This window comes from Ovis aries, chromosome 2, assembly GCF_016772045.2.
Source record: "Ovis aries strain OAR_USU_Benz2616 breed Rambouillet chromosome 2, ARS-UI_Ramb_v3.0, whole genome shotgun sequence".
Classification (NCBI taxonomy): Eukaryota; Metazoa; Chordata; class Mammalia; order Artiodactyla; family Bovidae; genus Ovis; species Ovis aries.
The window spans coordinates 220,392,460-220,415,961 of record NC_056055.1 but is presented as its reverse complement, the minus strand read 5'-3'; the positions used below and the strand labels follow the sequence as shown (position 1 = coordinate 220,415,961).

General features: G+C 53.3%; 1 protein-coding gene across 4 annotated transcripts; it reads right to left on the bottom strand.

Moving 5' to 3' along the window:
- Positions 1 to 4,573: 4,573 nt before the first annotated feature.
- SLC11A1 (solute carrier family 11 member 1) lies at positions 4,574 to 15,563 on the bottom strand. 4 transcript variants are annotated; one of them, XM_012111085.4, is made up of 15 exons: positions 15,459 to 15,563; positions 14,784 to 15,007; positions 13,634 to 13,756; positions 13,204 to 13,323; positions 12,027 to 12,133; positions 11,553 to 11,623; positions 11,148 to 11,215; positions 10,580 to 10,735; positions 9,805 to 9,963; positions 8,365 to 8,454; positions 8,138 to 8,257; positions 7,577 to 7,726; positions 5,776 to 5,849; positions 5,233 to 5,386; positions 4,574 to 5,101 (listed from the first exon to the last, which is right to left on the bottom strand). In XM_012111085.4, the coding sequence occupies exons 1-15, from the start codon at positions 15,532 to 15,534 to the stop codon at positions 4,988 to 4,990; spliced, it is 1,806 nt and encodes a 601-aa protein (XP_011966475.1). In that variant the 5' UTR covers positions 15,535 to 15,563; the 3' UTR covers positions 4,574 to 4,987.
- Positions 15,564 to 23,502: the final 7,939 nt, after the last annotated feature.

Here is a 23,502-nt window from a genome sequence, read left to right as displayed (position 1 = left end):
GGGCGCCGTTTCAAGGCTCCCCCTTAAAAGGGCAACGGCTTCAGCGTGACCTGGACTCGGCCGGGGCTTTCATCACTTGAGGGGCCGGCGCTGCTCGGCGGCCAGGGAGGCGGGCCCGGCCAGGTTCCTGCCGCGCTCCCGGCGGCGCCGCCTCCTTTCCCGCCGCCCGCCAGCCAGCCAGCCAGCCAGCCCGCCAGCGAAGCCAAGCCTCTGCGGCTGCGTGGCAGGGCCGGCATCCCGGCCCACGGTTCTCCGCGCTGAGCGGCCCGGGACTAGGGCCCGCCCGGGGCGCCCGCGTCCGCGCCCGGGAGTGCCCCGAGGCAGCGCGACTCCACCTCTGAACATTCCAAAGGTCGGGGACTGGCAGCTTCTCGGTCTTCTCATTTGGGAAATGGGGATAACACCATCTGGTCTGAAAAGTGGGTCTTCTCTCCAGTGGTCGCAGGGGAAGTCGTGAGCGTGCAAAGCCTCTGCTGCACTTCCAAACGACTGTGCCGATCCACACCATTAGGTCCCTAAGCGGACCGTGACCTACCCGCAGTCTCGGCCCCTTTCCCCTAAACCCGGAGCTGTAGGGTGCAGAAGTTCCAGCTGTCCGCCCCGGGGTGCCCCTGCCGACCTCTCCTCACCGGGCGCCCGGCCACGTCCACTCCCCATGCCCACCCCAGCCACCTGGTTTTCTTGCCTGAAGCCGAGGGCCTCCACGCCTCAGGGCCTTTATACGTGCTGTTCGTTCTGCCTGAATAGGCTTCCTACCGCTTCGCATAGATAAATCCCACCGACCTCGAAGAAATGAAACCCTCCTTTTTCCCAGGCCCCCTCCTCTGCTTCCCACCCGCCGGCCCCTCTGTGGGGAGGGGAAATCAGGCCGCGGCCCCACACAGTGGGACTCGATGCCGGACCATGGGGACCACGGACATCCACTGGCACACCCGCTCCACTCGGGTCCGTACAGACTTCCCCCGGGCGCGGGGCTCGCGTTTCCACGCGGATTCTTCGCGAGCAAAACTCCCGTGTGCTGCGCGGTGAGGTTTGCGGGCGGGGTTTGTTTTCCTGTCTATGAAGTTCCTTATACTTGTCGTTACTGTTTTGTGTTCACATTTTTAAAATATTAATAACGCCAAGGCTTGATAAACGCGCCCCAGCACTTCCTTCCCCCGCGGGCGGGGCGGGCGCGTCGTGTCCCATCCGGCAGCCCGGTGAGAGCGCGGCGCGCTTTCTCCCGGCCAGGCAGAGAGGGGGCCCGGGAGGGAGAGGCCCCGCGCGGGCGGCGGGTCGCGAGCAGAACTGGCCCCAAGGCGCATTCGCTTTGGGCCTGGGGTCCAGGGCGGGGTGGGGAGGTGGTCGGGGGCTGTGGATCCTCTGGACAGCACGACTTGCCTTCTGCTTTTAGTTAGAATAATCGCCAACGTGCTGCGAGCACTTAGGTCTGGGTCCGGCTGTGGCTGCGCCCCTCATCTCAATGAACGACTTCTTTAAAAACCCGTTTTACAGATAAAGAAACTGAGTCCCGACTAGTGAGCGATTCGGCCCGCCCTGCCGCAGGAACAGGGGTGGGATTCCGGCCGCAGGGCGGCCCCCCTCCCCTACGGTCCGGCTCCGGGGCGGCGCCTCGGCTTTATCTCCGGATGCCCAGCCGGTGCTGACCCCAAAAGGAAATGGGCGGCGGAGGGCTGAGCGAACCCCTGGCCTTGTCTCTGGTCTGAGCAGCTCGCCTTCCTTCCCCTCCCCTCCCCCTCTCTGGAGGCTGGAACCTGGCCGGCTGTCCCTTCGACGGTCAGAGGAGCGGGGATGGGGCGGGCAGGACCGCGCCCCCGACGCCCGCCCAGTCGCTATTCCCTTCACTTCTGGCCTCTAAGACACACCCCCATCGCCCCCTCCAAGACGTCGAGGTTGTTGACTCCTCCCAGGAGACCTGCCCTACCTCGCTTACTCCGCCCAACCACCCGCCCCCCCCCCCGCCCATCCCCCGGCTACGGGGCTCGCCGAGGTGCCCCTTCCGCGCGGGCGGCGTGGATGCAGACAGTCCTGACACCCAGGCAGTGCGGGCTCTAGGGGTCTGTGGGGAGTGAGTTGCCGGTGGAAGCGTTCTGGAGGGTGGGGCGGGTTCTTCGGGTTTCCCCGGGAAAGGAAACCCACACCCAGCTGCTGTCTCCCCTACCCTCTCTGCTACAGCAGGTGGGGGGCGCCGTGCAGTTTAGTTTAATGTTTCGTTGGTTTGCACTCCAGGAGAAATCAAGTCATGGAGACTGTGAGTCGAGAAACACTAGGACTCACCCAGGCTCGGTCTGGCAACTCGGGACACCATCCAGCATCTCAGCTTCCCCCATCTGACAGCTGGAGTCCCACGCGGGCAAGTGGGTAGGCGGCAGGCGGAGACAAAGACTGGACACACTGCCCCGAGGCACACCTGGTGCACCTTCCCACAGGGCAGGGTGGATGCCGAGTGAGTCAGGAGGTCTGGGGGTGTGTAGTGGTAGGAGTTGTGGGTGGAAGTTTTGGGGGAGAGTTAAGACCTCAGGCCACTCCCAGCTGGAGGGGCTAGAGGATTCTCTAGTTAGATCTGAACTTGGCAAGCAGGGTGGGGGTAAGCTGAGAGGACCAGAGCTACTGGGGAAGGGGTAGCCTTTTGAGTAGGGAGGGGTGCAGGCAGGGGACTGACTGGCCTTGGCCTGACCTCATGGCTAACCCCTTACCGAGGCTTCTCCCCCTTCCTTTGGTCCCCTCCCCCTTCCTTTCCCCCAAGTTCTAAGTTCCAAGCTTGACTACTCATGTGACCAGCCGGCCTGTTTCTCTGGGGAACTCCCAACAAGGTTGCGTGTCTCTAGCTTCTGCACACACCGATACACAACCCCAACTCCTGGCATGCTCACCCCCTTCTTGAGGGCTCCCCCTCCATCTCTTCAGTTTTCAAAATACTGTCTAGTACTTGATTTCTGGACCTTGCCTCACTTTTTGCAGGTGTGCTGACACTGTTATCGGTTTGTTGTGGTTTACTTACGCCCTGTCCCAACTCCTCCAGGTAGTCTTTATTTAGAGACGGTGCCTCCCCCATGTCCAGCACAGGCCTAGTGCCCAACTATTGCCTAGAGAATTGTTAAAGAGGTGGACGGGGGTACAGCGGGGGGCACCTCCGGGAAGTAAGAAAAAGGGTCTCCCCTTTCTCGGCTACCTGGCTCCCATTCATCCCCTCTTCCATGGGCCCCATCTTCTCCAGGACCAAGCCAGGAGAAGAGGATTGGGCAGCTTTCTAGTCTGAGTACCTCTCCACGGTTGTGTAGGGTGAGCCAGACCTGTCCCATCCCGGTCCTCTCAGAGGGCCCCACTTGTTTTGTTGCCCTTTTAAGAAAGAGGAAATTCTTTTCATAAACAAGCGCCTCAACCTGAGCGCGGAGCCCGACTGCCTGCCCGCCGCATCCCGGGGAAATCAGGGGTGCTTCCAGGCACACCGCCCACTCCGAGCTCAATCTAGGGGGAAAGACTGGCGGCCCTTCCTCGCCGCTGCTCGCCACCGGGGCTGAGGGCGGGCGGCGTGGCGGGGGGGGGGGTCCCAGAGACTAGAAGGGGCCGGAGGAGGGACTTGGGGGAGCCTAGAAACAGCTCAGGGAACGTCTGTAAAGTGCAGTCCCTGCAAGGGGCGAAGGGGCGCCGGGCCGCTCCCTGTGGCCGAAGGGGTTCCCCGCCCACGAAGCTCACCCCTACCCTCCAGCCTGGGCGGATTCCGAGGCCCCCGGGCGCGAGGCCGGAGTGACCGCCTCCTCTTTGGAGGCGGGGAATACCGGCGCTCGGGACCGTCCCTTGCCCCTAGGGGGAGCTGGGAGACAGCGCCCTGGGGGCGTCTACCGCGCGGCGTGGGAGTCTCGGCCTCCTGGTCCCCTGGGGAGATGGCAAATGAATTGGGCCTCGGAGGCATGGACTCTTGGGTTCTTTGTGACCCTGGAGCCCGAAGGGAGGAGAACCACGGCTTCCGTTTTACTGCCTGAAAAGTGGGTTTCGGGTGGAACCGAAAGGCTGAGGCCACTCCAGTGAGAGTAGGAGCGAGAGGCAGACATTCTAGGATGGGGGACACTTGATGGTTCAGGGATTTTGTGCTTGCCTGTCTCCATTTCCCTTCTCTTTTGGATTAAGCGGTGAATTCGCATTTATTTGATGGGGTTCTCTGGTGGCTTAGAGGTTAAAGCATCTCCCTGCAATGCGGGAGACCTCGGTTCGATCCCTGGGTTGGGAAGATCCCCTGGAGAAGGAAATGGCAACCCACTCAATCCCATGGAGGGAGGAGTCTGGTAGGCTACAGTCCACGGGGTTGCTACAGTCCACTGGGTTGCAAAGAGTCAGACACGACTGAGCTACTTCACTTCACTTAAATTTATTTGGGCTTCCCCAGTGGCTCAGTGGTAAAGAATCTGCCTGCATTGCAGGAGATGCAGGAGATAGTGCTTCCCTGAGTGGGGAAGATCCCCTGGAGGAGGGCATGACAACCCACTCCAGTATTGTCTAGAGAATCTCATGGACAGAGGAGCCTGGTGGGCTGCGGTTCATGGGGACGCAAAGAGTCTGACATGACTGAAGAAGCTAAGCACAACAGCGTTTATTTAGCATTTTCAGACTCTTTAAGTCAGTTTGGAGCCTGGGTCCCACTCTGGACGAGGTGGGTCTGTCAGGTCACTCCTGTGATAGTGCTCAGCAACTTTTGGAATTATGGTTGTTTTGTTTTTAAATCTGAAGTGCTAGGCTCTGCGTTCAAGTGTCTTATTTACAACCATTGCAAGGTAGGTGTCCCCATTTAATACTCAAGAATACCGAGATCTGAGCTAGGAGATAGCAGGTCCCTATGGCTTGGCCGGCTTCCAGAATTCCCTCTCCATCTTGCTGTGCGTGCACACACACACACACACACACACACACACACACACACACACACACACACCCTTGTCTGGCAGGCCACTGTGGTCACTCATCCCACCCGTGGCCAGGCCCTGGTGGGAGTTCATCCCGAGGTCCTCCCCTCCTCCTGATCCTCTCCAGGAAGCCCATACAGAAAGCGTTGGTGGGAACTGTGGGCCAGACGAGTGGCTCCCTGGGTGATGAGACAGGTCCAGACCTGAGGGAGGGGCGGCTATGAGGGGAGAAGACCTACGAGGAAGCCCCCGGTGCATCCCCGCTACACCCTCCATCTGTGGTCTCCTCTCCTTGCCTCCCCAATCCCCCAGGCACCCGCTGACACAGCAGTACCAGGTAAGTGGTGAGGCCCAGGTAGGCTGCGGCCAGCAGTGCTACAAGGCTGAAGTAGGCAGGGTGGGGGAGGCTGGGCACGTAGCTGATCACGAAGTAAAGGTTGACGGCACAGACCAGCACCATGATGGAGGAAGTGATAATTTTGCTCACCCTTGGGAATGAGAGGGAGATTCAGGATCGGCTGCATCTCCCCCAGGGCCCACAGTCAGCCTGGAGGTAACTAGGGCTTCCCAGGGCTGTGGGGTCTGGTGTAGACCCCGGCCATCTTCTGCCTCCTGGGCCGGCCGGGCACTACAGGGGCATGATTTGGCAAGAGTAGGGGCTGAGGTGAGGGGGAGGAGCTCAAGCTCTAGAAATAGCCCCTGGCTCAGGATTCCAGTCCTGGCTCCTCCCCTTGCTAGCTATGTGACCCTAGGCAGGTTTCTTAACCTCTCTGATCTTATCAGATGTTCCTTATCTGGAATAGTGAGAATTCCTACATCTTGGCAGTTGTGAGGATCAAGTGCGATAAGCCCAGTGCTGGGGTTGGGGAGTACTCACAGGCCGTTGGCAAACTCCTGCATCAGGGCGGGCATGCTGGTGAAAGTGAGGATGGGCAACACAGCAAACGGAAGCTGGGGAGAGTCAGAAGGAAGGGGCTGAAGGGCCCTGCGTCAGAGCACAGGAGGAGAGGAGCAGGCCAGGGCTCCAGTCACCTCTGCTTCACTGTGCAACCTTGGGAAAGTCCCCTAACCACTCTGAACCTGTTTCTCCACATCCATTGCTTCCATTGTGTGTGCTAGTCTCTCAGTTGTGTCTGACTCTTTGGAACCGCACAAACGATAGCCTACCAGGCTTCTCTGTCCATGGGATTTCCCAGGCAAAAATCAATTCAGTTCAGTCAGTCAGTCGTGTCTGACTCTTTGTGACCCCATGGACTGCAGCACACCAGGCTTCCCTGTCCATCACCAAATCCCGGAGCTTACTCAAACTCATGTCCATCGACTCGGTGATGCCATCCTAATCATCTCATCCTCTGTCATCCCCTTCTCCTGCCTTCAACCTTTCCCAGCATCAGAGTCTTTTCCAGTCAGTCAGCTCTTCGCATCAGGTGGCCAAAGTATTGGAGCTTCAGCTCCAGCAGTAGGCCTTCCAATGAATATTCAGGACTGATTTCCTTTAGGATGCACTGGTTGGATCTCCTTGCAGCCCAAGGAACTCTCAAGAGTCTTCTCCAAAACCATTCAGTTCAAAAGCATCAATTCTTTAGCGCTGAGCTTTATAGTCCAGCTCTCACATCCATATACGACTACCGGAAAAACCATAGCTTTGACTAGACGGACCTTTGTTGGCAAAGTAACGTCTCTGCTTTTTAGTATGCTATCTTGGTTGGTCATAGCTTTTCTTCCAAGGAGCAAGCATCTTTTAATTCATGGCTGCGGTCACCATCTGCAGTGATTTTGGAGGAATACTGGAGTGGATTGCCATTTCCTTCTCCAGGGGATCTTCCCAGCCCAGGGATCGAACCCAGATCTCCCACTGCAGACAGATTCTTTACCATCTGAGCCACCAAGGAAGCCTCAAGGTTGTGGGGGCTCCAAAACAGGAGAAAGTATTTGGGGGCTCTGGCCTCGGGCTATCTGAGTGCATCCTAGCTCTGCTGTTCTGTGCTTAGTCACTCAGTTGTGTCCAACTCTTTGTGACCCCATAAAATGTAGCCCACCAGGCTCCTCTGTCCATGGGGATTGTCCAGGCAAGAATACTGGAGTGGGTTGCCATGCCCCCCTCCAAGGGATCTTCCCAACCCAGAGATCAAACCCAGGTCTCCCGCATTGCAGGCAGATTCTTTACCATCTGAGACACCAGGGAAGCCCCCTGGCTCTGCTGCTACTGCTAAGTCACTTCAGTCGTGTCTGACTCTGTGCGACCCCACAGACGGCAGCCCACCAGGCTCCCCCGTCCCTGGGATTTTCCAGGCAAGAACACTGGAGTGGGTTGCCATCTCTTTCTCCAATGCATCAAAGTGAAAAGTGAAAGTGAAGTCGCTCAGTCGTGTCTGACCCTCAGTGACCCCATGGACTGCAGCCTGCCAGGCTCCTCCGTCCATGGGATTTTCCAGGCAAGAGTACTGGAGTGGGGTGCCATTGGTCACTTAATTGCGTGCATCAGTTTTTCCATCTGCAAAATGGGGATAATGGCAGTTCCTACACCCTGGGGCAGCTATGGGTAGTACCAGAACCTTGTAGGTAAAGTATGTTTAGAATAGTGCCTGGGAGGTGGGGGAGTCTGGGGACGTAGGGGATTGCTGTGGTTCCTGTTTGGCCCCACAGGGCAGAGGAGGTGGTAGGGCCCGCAGGCTCACCAGCAGGCTCTGCAGCACGTTGAGCAGGTCGTTGAGGCCTGACAGGTCCTGCAGGTCCCTGAAGACAGCCAGGAGCACAGTGGGCAGGATGGCGCAGGAGCGAGTGAGCAGGACTCGGGCGAAGCGTGACCACCGCAGCTTCAGAAAGCCCTGGGGGATGCAGGGAGAACTTGGTGGTGGGATGCAGGACTGGGGTTCCAGGGGAGGAATCCTCCATCTTCCCTCAGCCCATCTGATACCTGCAGGAACCCTCTGTTTTTTCCATCATTGAAATGGGGAAAGCTCTGTCTATAGTTGGTGGTGAGGGAATACATGGGGGCAAATTGGGGGCAAGGTTTTTCCCCCCTACAGGTGATTGCTGAAGCCTAAACTGTTTTGGAGAAAAGGCTCCTATTAGTCCTGGTTGAGTCTCAGGCCTCACCTCCCTAAATCTCAGTTCTCTCATCTGTGTAGTGGGGCTTGTAAGGGTACCCATTGGGCTGCCTTAAGGATTAAGGAGGCCCACGTTCGAGTCCTGAGTGGTCTGCCTTGTGCTCAGACACCGGCCCGGCCCAGCCACACCTCCATCACAAACTGTCCCGCGTAGGTGCCGGTCATGGTGGAGCTCTGCCCGGCAGCCAGGAGACCCACGGCCCAGATGTACAGGGCTGCAGGGCCAAAGAGGCAGCCCAGGATCACGCCCTGGAAGGAGGGGTGTGGTCAGACCATGGACCCGCCCCCTTCTCACGCAGGCTCCGCTGGATGGAGCCCTTCCTCGCCCACCCCAGCCCTGCCATTGGCTTGCTTACTCCTTGGTAAATGTCCACGGCCACTGTCAGGTTGTCCCTGGGAAAGATCGTCGCGTAGTCGTGGAGGCTGCTGTTGGCACAGATGTTGAACTGCGGGCACCGGGCAATAGGAAGGAGATGTGAGGCACACACTCAATACTGGAAAATCAGACCTCCAAGCCTTGACCAAGGGTTGAAAACTGGTGGCCCACAGTCTGAATCCAGCCAGACATATTTTGCTTGGCCAACAAAATTTTTTCTTTAATGTGAATTTGTTGACAACATTTACAATTTACAAGCCTGGTTTCTAGCTTCTCTTTGATGGTGAGAGCTGGCATTACCACAGAGACACAATTGGTTGGCAGTGACTCAAGCAAACCCACAGGCCTGTCTCCCTTACCTGGGACCCACTTCCCACAGCCCTGTGACTTGGTTGGTCCCGAAGACAACGTGTGACTATAGTTTGCCATCCTGTTTGGATCTCTCTCCTTGTGCTAAGGAGCAGAGACTCACAGAGAGGCATGACCTCACAAGGTCACACAGCAAGGCACCCAACAGTACCTGTGTGCCCTGAGTCCTGGCTAGTCTGTTCCGACCCCATCAACCCCCTTTAGTGCCTCTGGATAGAGATCCACCCAAAGACAGACAGACCCAGGTCCCAAATCCCAGAAAGCCAGGGAGGAGCTGGTTGGGAGGAGGAGGTTCTCCTTCAGAGTCCACTCAAATGCCATCTCATCCAAGAGGCCTCTACTGGCCACCTGGGCTAATATAGAAGCCCCTCCCGCCCCACACCCCCAATTATGTTTCATCACCCCCTTTATTTTCTTTACAACATTGTTCACATTTTCCTTTGAAATCAGTCAACTGATTGGTTGATTTTTTCCAGTTTGCTCACTGCCTTCAAAGTTAATCTACAGGGCAAGGCCTTTGTATCATTGGCTGCCATATTCCCATGGTCTAATACATTGGCTGATACTTAACAAATGCTCAATAAATACTTGCTGAATGAATGACAGTTTATCTGCTAGTAATGAAGACTATCACTAGAAACTCAGGAGAAGAAACTGCTTGCATATTCCCAACCCCACGCTCATCCTTAGGCAGGCACCCCCTCCTAGAAGGTTCTCCCCACAGCTGGGTGGGCAAATCCTGCCCATTCTTCAGGTGCAGCTGGAATGCTGAGTCCTCCAAGACTCAGCTCCCCACCCCCCCACCATCACCTCCCCTGGATGTGTGTGCCTTGGAGCCCTTGGTGTGGGGGCTGACCCTCTCTGCAAGCCTACAGGCGGCAGCTGTGTCTCCCCAGTGGGGTGGGAAAGGGAATCCCAAACAGAGGCCAGTGTCAAGACTCCCTCCCCTACCAGTGCCTGTAGTGCAAGACAGAGACTTAGAGGGCTTAGCTACACTCTTTGGAGTCCCCTGCAGAACTTGAGGGGCATACATATATGGGGTGTGCCTCACCGCAGCCTGGTTGGTTTGCTTGTAGAAGGCTTGCCCAAAGACAGCCATGACAAAGAGGTTGATGAAGAAGGAGACAGACAGGGCGATGGTGGCTTCAATCAGGAAGTACATGTTGGCTTCTCGGATGTCCGCCCGCCGGGACCGGTCTACCTCTCGAGACTGTGAAGGTAAAAGGACGGAAGCATCGAAGCCCCTTAGAGTTGTCCCAGAACTCTCTACCCTCACAGTCTGCTTACGTCCCCCAAACCCCGTTCTCTCTAAAGCCCCCTTGTATGTTCGTCTGGGATAGTCCTTTGTTTCTGTCTCAGGACCTTTGCACTTGCCGGTCCTTCTGCTTAGAATATCTTCTCCCCTAATCTTCCTTCCGATCCTTCATGTTTCAAAAGTCACTGCCGTAGAAAGGCCTTTGCTGGCTACCTTTTCTAGGGGAGCCCCCTCCTCAGTCATCCTCCATCACGCTGCTTGCTCTGTTTCGTTTCCTGCAGAGCATCTTTCACAATCCATTTCTTTCCTTTACTGTTGACTTGCTTATGGTCTGCCTCCCCTACTAGAAATGCATGCTCTAAGAAGTCAGAAGACTTATCTTTTCCCTCACTGATCCTCAGCTCCCAGCACACAGTAGACTCTCTCTATTATTATATTTTGAATAAAGAGTGTTTCACTTCCCTCCTAAATTCAGAGGCAGGAGCCGAAGGGGCGTGGCTTCAGCCTTGGGGGCGGGGCCAGCGTGGCTCTAAGGGAGAGAGCATGTCTCCCTCCCCTCCAGTCTGCTCACCTTGACTAGGGAGGAATGCAGGTAGATGTTGTGGGGCATGATGATGGCACCAACGATGCCCACGGCCTGCAGCAGCTCGGGCTGGCCACAGCCTGGGCACGAGGGCAGGAACAGGCCCTGAAGCAGTGCTCCCTGAGCAGGCCGAGCCACCACGTACTGTGGGGTGAGAGAAAGTCGCTCAGTCGTATCCAATTCTTTGTGACCCCATGGACTGTAGTCCATGGAATTCTCCAGGCCAGAATACTGGAGTGGGTAGCCTTTCCCTTCTCCAGGGGATCTTCCCGTGCTGTGGGGAGGAGCCTCCTTAGGCCCGGCTCCACCACTGAGCCTCGGTTCTTACCCTCCAGTCCGCGAGGCTGGAGTCGGGGAGAGGGACTGGTGGGGTGGGGGGTCGGGGGTGCGGGAATGGGGTGGGGTGGGGTGGGGTGGGGTGGGGTGGGGGGATGGGGGCTGAGGTGGGGCAGGGGTAGGGAATGGCTAAGGTCCTCTCCCATGTCCCGTCGGGCTCTGCACAGGGCAGAGTAGGGTGGCTTTGGTGCAGGGCCCTGTTATGGCTCTGGCTTCCCACCTCATAGCCGAAGGTCAAGGCCATTATGGTAATAAGAAATCCAAAAAAGGCTTCCAGCTTCCGCAACCCTAGGGTGAGAGCAAAGGGGCTGAACAACAACAACAAAAACCACCCCAAACCAAAACTAACTTAAGCAATTATTAATGGCTGATATCCTGAGCACTTTGTTCCAGCACTGTGCCCCGGGCTTGACCAGTGTTATCGCACTGGATCCTCCCCACAGCCCTGTGACCTCTGTGCTAGTATCTGCGTGTTGTAGATGAAGAAACACCAGTCTGAGTTGCTCAAGGCCGTGCAGAGCGAGGTTGCTCAGAGCCCTTCTTCCAGTTCACCAGAGCACCATTACTTTCATTGCCAGCCCCCTCCTCGCCCAAGTCCCGCTGGGGATGAGGGGCACACACCCACCGTAGTTATCGAGGAAGAGGAAGAAGAAAGTGTCCACGATGGTGATGAGGACACCACCCCAGAGTGGGATTCTGAAACCAGAGTGGCCTGGGTCAGCCTAGCCTGGTTCAGGAGTCTGGATCTCCCACCCTCAGGGCTGGAGACTGTGGAATGGGGCCTCCAGGGAGCAGGCACTCAAGGGGCCCCAGACGGCTGAGGGAGAGGGGAGCCGGGGTGCTGGAGACCTAAAATGGCACCTCCATGCTGGGCAGGGGACCAGCGTGGTAGGGAGCTTGGGGCTGAGTACTGAAGCCTCTGATTTGCAGCAAGTCGCTTTACATATCTGGGTCTCTGTTTCCGCATCTGGCAGATTGGGCAATAACTGAGTTAGAGATGACTGCAGGATGAAGTGGTCAGGGGGAAATAGAAGGCCTGGGGAGAAAGCGGCAGTTGTTCCCAGCCCTGGGCTGGAGACCTGGGGCCCCTCTGGAGTACCGTCCGGCTGAGAGCAGACTGAATGCAATAGCTGTGCCAATGACTTCCTGCATGTCCGAGCCCACGATGGCTAGCTCGATGGTCAGCCAGAGGAGAGTGCGGGGCACCTAGGGGAGGACGTGATCCCGTCAGCAAGGCTGTCTCTTGTCTCAGTCCTGCACTCACTGTATGCCTGGGCTGGAAGCCTGCAAACTACATTTGCAAGTTGGCCTTGCCAGTTGGCTTCATGGTGCCATGGTGGTTTCACGTGTAAAATTAGTGAACAGAAACTTCAATTAAATAGAGCCGGGAGATAAGAAGGGGAAGCTTCCACACCCTTCAAAGATAGCAGAGCCCAAGAGAAAGAAGACTCTTCTTTCCTGGAAAGGACTTAGGTGCTGAAAAGTCATGGACTCTTTGTTTGCTATCAGCCTCCCAACTTCCCTTTTCCCTCCATAAAAGTGTTCTTCCCTTGCTGTGTAGAGACCTTGCAGGTGGCTCCCCATGGCTACAGACCCTGAATTATTCTCTGCTGATCCTGAATAAATCCATCTTTGCTGGAGAAATATCTGACCTAAAATATCTGTTTTAGGTCAACAGTAAGAAATATTTAAGGAAAATTAAAAAACAGGTAGAGATCTTTTCCCCCTGTTTCTGGAGCTGGCCCCAGCAAGGGCACCACGTAGCCTGGGCTCCAATCAGCAGTGGTGGCAGTGTTTCTAGAAGCTCGACAGCAAATGACGTTCCTCGGGTTTCTGTCCAGGAGCTTTCTGGCCTCTGGGTAACACCTCCTTCAGCTCTGTCAACACCTTCGGGACTACATCCTGTATTCGACGCTTTTGACCGATCCAGTGGTATAATTTCTGTTTGCTTGCCTGGACGCTGACAACAGCCAAGTCCCCAGCGTCCACCCCAGCCAATGGTTATTCCACACCAATTCTGCCCCGCCCCCCTCCCTGTTTTTCCTCTTTGGCAAGTCACTTCCCCAGGTTTCAATGTCCTCTTCGGTAAGAAGAGCAGGATACCTCTAGCGTCCCTCTCATTCTGCATTCTATTCGTTTGAGCCTCAGCTTGATCTATCGTGTGGACTTGCAATGCTCCACTTGAGATGATATTTTTATTTGATCATCGAAGCTTTCGATGGCTGTTTGGGATTTTGAGGCTATAGATGCTTCCTGTCCAGGGGCACCAAGCTCACCTTAGGGTAGTAGAGATGGCAGACCTCGCCCAAGTCCTTGCCTGTCACCACGCCCAGCCGGGCAGCCAGTCGCTGGCAGAGCAAGCCCAACACTGTGGCCCACAGCAGCACCCAGAGCAGCTGCGAGAAGTTAGGGAGAGACCGTCAGCCAGAGGGGCTAGTTTCTGATAACCCCCAACTTGCTGGGACCTTCTAACCTAGGACACTTACTGGGGAGAGGATAGGGGAGACAAAGCTGGAAGACAATGCCCCCTACACCCCACATTCTGGCACGGCTGCCTTGGAGACCCTTTTCTGGCCCATTTGAACTTAACACCTGTTCCCAGCAACACTGGCCAGGCAGGCCACTCTGGGGAGTTGTGGCATAGCTGGGGGTCTCCACCCACTTAGCCTGGTCACTACCCTCCCCATGGTGCCCCGACTCCGTCACTTTGAATCCAGCCACAGCCCCAGCCTGAAGATCCGACTCGATGTTTCCTGGGTCCAAGAATGCTATGCTCATGAGGAATCCAGGCCCCGTGAAGGCCCACAGCTTCCGCAGGCTGAATGCACCCTGTGAGGGGGAGTGGAATGAGGGGTCTTAGGTGGGCCCAGCTGGCCTTGGCCAGCCCCCAGTTGACACCTTTCCAGGCTCAGGGGCCCAGGCTGGCCAGCCCTGCCCTCGATTCCCCATTCCTGGAGCTATTACCTAGAGGGTTAGTGGAGCACATGGGGTGGGAAGGACTTAGGATTTGCTGAGTCACGGCAGATCAGCTGTCTGGATGGGTCGGTTCTGCAGTCTGCACCTGATTGACCCGCCTCCTGCAGGCCCTGACTCAGCAGATCCTCAGAGCCCAAAGGGGAGCTTTCCTGGGTCAGACCTCCCCGGTCTAACTCCTCCCTTCACAGCCCCTTCTCAGACCACAGGGCCTCCTCTCTGGAGTCCACCAAGCTGAGGGTCTCCCCACCCCCATTCGGGGAGCCTGAGTCTCTCTGAAGATTCTGGAAATGCAGGATGATGTGTCCTAGGCTTCCCTGGTGGCTCAGACTGGAAAGAGTCTGTCTGCAGGGCAGGAGACCTGGGTTCGATGCCTGGGTCAGGAAGATCCCCTGGAGAAGGGAATGGCTATCCATTCCAGTATTCTTGCCTGGAGAATCCCATGGACAGAGGAGCCTGGTGGGCTACAGTCCATGGGGTCGCTGAGAGTCCGACATGACTGAGCAAGTAACACACGCGCTGTCCCAGAAGCCAGCCCGTCGGCTTCACCTCTCCCCATGCCCTTGTCTTGCTTCCTTTACTTAAATATTACAACAGATCCTGGAGGCTGCAACCCAAACTCATCCCAGGTCCTTTCCCCTTCCTAGGAGAGCTGAGATTCATTTAAAAAGCCACTTGGTAATTTTTAGACAAATATTAAGCGCCGGAGCTAAGCACTTGGGGACAGAAGCAGGAGGGCGCCAGTTCCCATTGTCTGTCACAGCTGCTTAGAGCCGGGAGGGACTGGCCCTGATCTTCAGGAGACCTCCCTCCCCAGGCTGGTGAGATCTGGCATGATCCGGTACATCCTGAAAGACCCCCAGGAAATCTCCAGCGTTCTCACCGATTCTGTATCCGGAATGGGGATCTTCTCACTTAGGTAGGTCCCTCCGGGAGGTGCTTGCTGTGGCCCTGGACTGGGTGGGCTGGAGATGGAGCCATATCTGGTCCCTCCCTGGTTTGGGGTACCCGTGTCACCTGCGAAGGGCCCCATGAGCCTTGGTGAGTGACCTGCCTCTTTCTGCTGGCCCAGGGTTAAAGCCATCTGTCCTCTTCCCCCACCTCCTCCTGGCAGAGAAGAGAAATGAAGGCCCCACTGAATAAGAGCCCTTCATTCCCATCTTGGGTCCATCACCTCCACCTATGGACCAGACACTCAGTAGACATGTGAGAAGTGGAGCCTTCAGGGTTCCCTCCTTCCATGGGAGGGCAGAGATTCCCAGATCTAGTTCTCTCTCCATGGAGGATGTGAAGAGGGACATGGGTTCTGAGGAGGCGATACTGACACCACCGCGTGCCGTATCCCTGGCACCTGCAGGAGCCAAGGAAGCTGCAAGGGCTCCGGGTTCACAGAGACGAGGCTCTGCCCTTGGAGGTGTGAAGAGCCCAGCCCCAGGCTGGTGTATGGAACTGTGGTTGAGATCCAGACTCCCACGGTGCAGCAGGGACTTCCCTTGCCCACCCTGGCTCTCCCCATCACGCCCCCACTCAGGCTCTGTCCCTGCAGGGATCCGCTCACCTGACATGAGGACCGCAGACTCGGGCACTCTCTGTGCACTCAGTGGCTGGCGTGCCGGGCAGCCCCTCACTGGCATGGCAAGCCCGTGCTTCCTCTCTAGACAGTGGCGATTGTGCGGGTCCACGCCCTCTTACCCATCCTCAGCTGTTCTAACACACAGGCACGTTGTGAAACACTTTCCAAAGGCAGAAGTGGCCAGTTCTGGAGGAAGGGTCTGGGTGGCCGCAGTAAGGACATTTGTTCCCCTCCTGGCCTGAGCCCCGCAATACCTCTGGCTCCCTTCCAGGCACCCCGAGTTCTGCACCTCTCCCAACTTAGCTCTGATTTTGGACAACTTCCTGCCACTAGGGCATGCATATCTAGATCACATGACTGCCCGCCAGCCCACCCTCACCCTGTACAAGCAGTCAGGTCCTTCTCCTTTTTAATCTTGGGTCCCATGGCCACTAGGAGGAAGGGAGTTCTGATGGCTGTCTAGGTCTCAGTGTCCCTCTGAGTGCCTCAGAGGGAAAGATCTTCTAGCCACTGCCACGGGGACATTCATTGAAGATTCAGGCCAAAGAGATCCCCAGAAGAAAGAGGCACTGGAATTCTGGTCTTGGTTCTGCCACCAATCCACTTGACATTGTCACCAGATCACGTCTTGTCTCTGAGCTTGTTGCTTCTGTTAAATGAAGAGTTCAGTCTAGCTAAAAGGTCAAAAGGTGCCCGAGGAGGCCAGGCAGGTAAAATAAACTATGAGACAGGTTGGGAATGAGAACAGTGCTGGCTCAGTGCTCAATGACAAGCGATGCTCGGCCTCAGTATCGGGGAAGTAATAGGGAGTGGTCGTGGCTTAGTCACTAAGTTGTGTCCTACTCTTGCGACCCCATGGACGTAGCCCGCCAGGCTCCTCTGTCCATGGGATTTTCCAGGCAAGAATACTGGAGTGGAATGCCATTTCCTCCTCCAGGGGATCTTCCCAACCCAGGAATCAAACCCAGGTCTCCTGCACTGCGGGCAGATTCTTTACCAACTGAGCTATGAGGGAAGGAGGGAATGATGGAGACAAAGGTCATAAACTCTGTCTGGAGAGGGCAGTGCTCACAGAGAGTTCCAGCCAGTTGTCATGTAAGGATGTGGGTCCACTGTCACTATGTCATCTGTTTTGTCAAGGATGCTGGAAATCTTATGCAACATATGCTGTTTGAATACTGGGCTCAAGTGTTTTGCAAATATTGGGTGACTTAAGCAAGGATTTCTATGGGCCGGATTCCACTTTAGGATGAGCAATCTGTTAGCTCTAGGCCGTTCCAGCTCCCAATCTCTTCTCCTTGCCAGCTGCCAGCTCCTTTATTCCCCCACTTACCTCCCTCAGAGTCTTCTCCCTGCCATGTCCACTCATGTCCCCTATCCTATAACCTTTCTTTTCTGCCAAGAAGATTCAAAACTTGAATTGTCATGGGGTTTCCAACTCCAAAGTCTGGACCTCCAGACACAGAGAAAATCAGGGCTTGTTCTCAAGCCCAGGCTTGATCTGGGATATGATGTCTCCCCAGGTTGAGTCAAAACCTTGAGCCAAAGCTTGGAAACCAAGGGTGGGGGGAGGCAGCCGATTTCCTGGCTCCTCGTTGATGAGAGAGGCTGGAGGGACAGGAGAGGCAGGGGTTGAGGGGTGAGTGGTTGAGTCACGGGTGAGAGAGCAGCACTGTGGTTTGTCACTGTGCAATCCCATTGCTCAAGTCACCAGCCTTGATCTCTAGGGTTTACACAGGTTTGCAATCACTACTTTGGATTCATGTGGGGAGGCTGGGGGATAGGGCTGGAGTAGGAGACTGTGATGGTTTAATTTTTGTGTGTCAGTTTGAGCCATGGGGAGCCCAGTAATTTGGTCAAACATTCTAGGTGTGTCTGTGAGGGTGTTTTTGGAGGACATTAAGATTTGAATTGCTAGCCTGGGTAAATCAGATTTCTCTCCCTAATGTGGGTATCATCCAGTGAATTTGACAAGAACACAAGGCTGAGAAAGGGAGAATTCTCTCTCTCGATGAGTGCCTTTGAACAGGAACACTAGTCTTCTCTGGTCTTCAGGCTTACTTTGGGCTAGAACTTATATCATCAGCCCTCCTGTTTCTCAGACCTTCAGACTCAGATTGGAATTATATATGCCATTGACTCCAGGGTCTTCAGCTTGCAAATCTTGGGACTTCTTGCCCTCTATACTCTCATGGGCCAGGTCCTTATTATCTATCTGCCTATCTATTTCTATTTTCTGTTGGTTCTGTTTCTCTGGAGACCCTGACTAAGACAGGGGTCTTCCTCTTTGCCTTTTTTGTGAGGCCCTCCCTATAGTTAGGTACTTGGTGAGTGTAACTGATTAATGACTGATCAAACCCAGCACAAACTCTGCCTTACACAAGAGGCAGTATGTGTAATGGTTAAGAGCAGGGCTTTCTGGCCAGTGTCTCCATGAGCCAGAGCTCTGGAAATCTGCCTAGTGGTCCCCTCAGATCTGCAGTTGTTGCTGAATACCAAGCCCTACATGCGTAGAGTGAAATTGCATGAAGCCCAATTCAATCAAAATGGATCACAGACTTAAATATAAATTTAAAACTATAAAACTTTTAGAAAAAAAGTAAGGGAGGGAATTCCTTGGCAGTCCAGTGGTTAGGATTCTGCATTTTCACTGCTGTAACTCGGGTTCCATCCCTGGTGGAGGGACTTAAGATCTGTAAGCTACAGAGCATGGCCCAAAACAAAAAAGAAAAAAAAAGGTAGGAGAAAATCTTCAGGATCTAGGACTAGACGAAGACTTGTCAGACTTGACACAAAAAGCATGACTGATAAAGGGGAAAAGGATGAATTGGACCTTATCAAAATGAAAACTTTTGCTCTGTGAAGAACCATGTTAAGAGAAAAGCTAAAAATTCAGAGAAAATATTTACAAACCACGTATCTGACAAAACACCAGTATCTAGAAATAGGGAACTCTCTCAACACTCGAGAGTGAAAACACAAGCAGTCCAGTTAGAAATGGGCAGGGAGTTCCCTGGTGGGCCAGTGGTTGCACTTCGGTGCTTTCACTGTGACCAGGGATTCAATCCCTGGTTGGGGAACTGAGATCCCACAAGTCTCGTGATGTGGCCCAGAAAATAAAATAAAACAAAAAACAAAAACGAAATGGGCAGAAAGTCATGAGCACACACTTCACCAAACAGGACATACAGATGGCAAACAAATATATGAAAAGATGTTTAGCGTAGTAAGCCATTCAGTTCAGTTCAGTTCAGTTCAATTCAGTCGCTCATTCGTGTCCGACTCTTTGCGAACCCATGAATTGCAGCACGCCAGGCCTCCCTGTCCATCACCAACTCCTGGAGTTCATTCAAACTCATGTCTATCGAGTCGGTGACGCCATCCAGCCATCTCATCCTCTGTCGTCCCCTTCTCCTCCCTCCCCCAATCCCTCCCAGCATCAGAGTCTTTTCTAATGAGTCAACTGTTCGTATGAGGTGGCCAAAGTACTGGAGTTTCAGCCTTAGCATCAGTCCTTCCAAAGAACACCCAGGGCTGATCTCCTTTAGAATGGACTTGTTGGATCTCCTTGCAGTCCAAGGGACTCTCAAGGGTCTTCTCCAACACCACAGTTCAAAAGCATCAGTTCTTCGGTGCTCAGCTTTCTTCACAGTCCAACTCTCACATCCGTACATGACTACTGGAAAAACCATAGCTTTGACTAGATGGACCTTTGTTGGCAAAGTAGTGTCTCTGTTTTTGAACATGCTATCTAGGTTGGTCATAACTTTTCTTCCAAGGAGTAATTATCTTTTAATTTCATGGCTACAGTCATCATCTGCAATGATTTTGGAGCCCTCCAAAAATAAAGTCTGACAGTTTCCACTGTTTCCCCATCTACTTGCCATGAAGTGATGAGACCAGATGTCATGATCTTCATTTTCTGAATGTTGAGCTTTAAGCCAATTTTTTCACTCTCCTCTTTCACTTTCATCAAGAGGCTTTTAGCTCCTCTTCACTTTCTGCCATAAGGGTGGTGTCATCTGCATATCTGAGGTTATTGATATTTCTCCCAGCAATCTTGATTCCAGCTTGTGCTTCTTCCAGCCCAGCGTTTCTCATGATGTACTCTGCATATAAGTTAAATCAGCAGGGTGACAATATACAGCCTTGATGTACTCCTTTTCCTATTTGGAACCAGTCTATTGTTCCACGTCCAGTTCTAACTGTTGCTTCCTGAACTGCATATAGGTTTCTCAAGGAGCCATTAGGGAAATGCAAATGAAATCATAATGAGATATGACTACATCCCAATCAGAGTGGCTAAAATAAAAAGTAGTCACAATATCAAATATTGATGAGGATATGGAGAAACTAGGTCAATCACTCATGTATTGCTTGTGGGAATATAAAGTGGTATAACCACTCTGGAGATAGTTTGAAAATTTCTTTAAAAATTAAAGATGTGGTCTTCCCTGGTGACTCAGTGGTAAAGAATCTGCCTGCCAATGTAGGAGACATGAGTTCGATCCCTGATCCTAGAGGATCCCAGTGCGGTGGAGCAGCTAAGCCGGAGCTCCACAACTATTGAGCCTGTGCTCTGGAGCCTGGCAGCCTGCATACCGCACCTTCTAAAGCCCATGCTCAGGGGCAGAGAAGCCACTGCAACGAGAAGCCCCCACTTGCCACAGCTGGAGAGGGCCCAGGCACAACAATGAAGACCAGCACAGCCAAAAATAAATTATAACCCCCGCAAAAGTTAAAAATGCAACTACTATATGATTTGGCAACTGCACTCCTGGGCATTTTTTTAAAAAACTGGAGAAATGATCATTTATGTTCACACAGAAATCTGTACACAAATTTTTATAGCAGCTTTAATTGTAAGAGCTCAAGCTGGAAACAATCCGTACCATTCTTCAACAGGTGAATGGTTAACCAAAGTACAGTACATCCATACCATTGACTATCCTGTGATATACATACTGTATACTATGGTATACATGTATCCCAGAGAGGCTAAAACCTACATTCATACTAAAACTTGTATACAGATGTTGATAACAGCTTTACCTCTAATAGCCCAAAACTAAAATTAGCCTAGCTGTCATTCAACAGAATGGTTAAACTAAGTGCAGTACAAACCATTGATTACTATTTAGCTGTGAAAGGAATGAACTACTGATACACGCAGTAACCTGGAAGACTCTCCAAGAAATCATGCTAAATGAAAAAAAATCAATTTGTAAAGTTTTCATGTTTTACTTTTTCATTATGTAACATTTGTACGTAAGTAAGAGTAAAACTCGGAGAAGGCAAAGGCACCCCACTCCAGTACTCTTGCCTGGAGAGTCCCATGGACGGCGGAGCCTGGTGGGCTGCAGTCCCTGGGGTCGCTGGGCATGACTGAGCGACTTCACTTTCACTTTTCACTTTCATGCATTGGAAATGGCACCCCACTCCAGTACTCTTGCCTGGAGAGTCCCATGGACGGCGGAGCCTGGTGGGCTGCAGTCCATGGGGTCGCTGGGAGTCAGGCACGACTAAGCGACTTCACTTTCGCTTTTCACTTTCATGCACTGGAGAAGGAAATGGCAACCCACTCCAATGTTCTTGCCTGGAGAATCCCAGGGATGGCGGAGCCTGGTGGGCTGCCGTCTATGGGGTCACACAGAGTCGGACACGACTGAAGCGACTTAGCAGCAAGAGTAAAACTAGGGACATCTGAAAAAGAGCTATGGATTGTGTCAAGGTCAATATCCCGGTTGATTGAAAGCAGAGATTCAAACAGATACTTGTACACTTGTGTTCAGAGCAACGTTTTTCACAGTAGCCAAAAAGAGGAAATAATTCAAATATCTATCAAGAGGAATACAGTGCTATATCTAAAGTGGAGAATTCCATGGACAGAGGAGCCTGGCAAGTTACAGTCCGTGGGGGTCACAAAGAGCCAGACACAACTGAGTGACTATCACTTTCACTTTATGGAATTCTCCAGGCCAGAATACTGGAATGGGTACCTTTCCCTTCTCCAGGGGATCTTTCCAACCCAGGAATCGAACCCAGGTCTCCCGCAATGCTGGCGGATTCTTTACCAGCTGAGTCAGAGGGAAGCCCCTTTATGTATATATTACCACCAAAAAAAAAAAAATGTGGAAAAAATCCTGGTTGTGATACTGTCTTTTAGTTTTTTAACTATTTTTGGTTGCGCTGGGTTTTCGCTGCTGCACGCAGCCTTTCTCTAGGTGCGGTGACTGTGGCTACTCTTCCTTGTGGTGCTTGGGCTTCTCCTTGTGGTGGCTTCTCTTGTTGTGGAGCACGGTTCTCTAGAGCTCAGGCTCAGTAATTGTGGCATGTGGGCTTAGTTGCTGCATGTGAGATCTTTCTGGATCAGGGATTGAACCCGTGTCCCCTGCATTGACAGGTGGATTCCTAACCACTGGACCACCAGGGAAGTTCCATATTGTATTATAGTTTTCCATATGTTCAGAGATATATATAGCTTAGGAGTATGGAGTAAGAAGAGGAAGTCACAGATGTTCTGGGGACAAATGATACAATCTAAAAACAAACTGGTCTTGGAGTGGGAGAGAAGGCGGAGAAGTGGCAGACCCCTTCCCAAGTCTCCTGATGCTCTGCAGAGGAAGGATGTCTGTGGGCTGGATGTTACTGCCTTCCCTTCCCCCTCACCACAGCAAAGCATCAGGCATTTGAGGGAGCCCTCAAGGTCTCTGCAGGAACATTCTGGGTGCACTGGGCTGGGTCAACCTTGGTTTCAGTTCTCCACGGATGGGAACTCGCAGTGCTTAGGAGGCCCTTTAAGACCCGGCCGTCCCTACCTCACCATGACTGAGCACTTTCACGCCAGCTTTTCCCTCCTGCCCCACCCCCCATTGTGCATCAGCCTTGCTGGACCTCTGACACCAGCCTGCCATGCTCAGAGCCTCTGCACTTGCCATTCCTCTGGCTTGCTATTCCCACAGCTCTTCACAGGTCTGACTCCTGATCATTCGGATCCCAACTCAGCTGAGACATCAGAGAGACTCTCCCTTAAGCCTCCACCCATGAATCCCTTTCTGTCCATGACTTGGCCATCATTGTTTTCATAAAAATATCTGAAATTTCACGTAATAAATGATCTTTTGTGTTTTCCGTCTGTCTCCTCATGCTATCTGCAAGTGCCATGAGGATAGAAGCTTTGTCTTGTCCCTGCTGATCTCCGAGTGTTCAGAACAATCCTGGCGCATGGAAGGAACCTGAAATTTGTTGAGCTGATTGCCTGACTGAACGAAAGGACCTCATCCTCTATAGCTGTTGCTATCCAGGCTGATAGCTGCTAGCCACGTGTGGCTATTTAAATGGAAATTAATTAAAATTAAAGTAGAACTTCAGTTCCTCAGTCATATTAATCACATTTCTAGTACTCAGTGGCCACATGTGACTGTGGCTACCATACTGTACATTGGCAGATAGAGAATATTTCTATCATTACAGTCTTGTAGATATTGGCCCCTCTTGTCCACTGGAGTGCAAAGCTCTGGGACCTTGTCTCTTAGCTGGTGGGAAGAATGAACAGATGGAAGGATGAGTCTACGTACCAATTACCAGCTGCCACATTGGGGGTGGCCCCCTATTTGTTACTGAGCTGTATTGGGCAGAAACAAGCCACTGGCCAGAACTGTCATTAACCAAGGAGCCAAAAGGAGGTGGTGATCGCCTGCCTATCCTTCGTAACTGGGGATCCTCCATGCAGTTTAGGGGTTCCTGTGTGTAGTGGAGACTGGGAAGAAGAAGGTGTGCTGGTGGCATGAGGAGGGAGGGAGGGTTGGAAAGCTTCTGGAGTGTTGTTGAGCAAGGCTACTGGTGAACACACTGACTTCTTTTTTTCTTTGATGGCAGCGGGCAATTATGCTGAGTGGGCTCTATTAATTATTCTGTTTGCCAAAAGCCCCGCCCCTCTATCCAGACTAACCTAGGGACTAAAAATGTGGGGTTTTCTTATTTTGTTTATTTATTTCGCTGCACCAGGTCTTAGTTGCAGCCTGTGGGA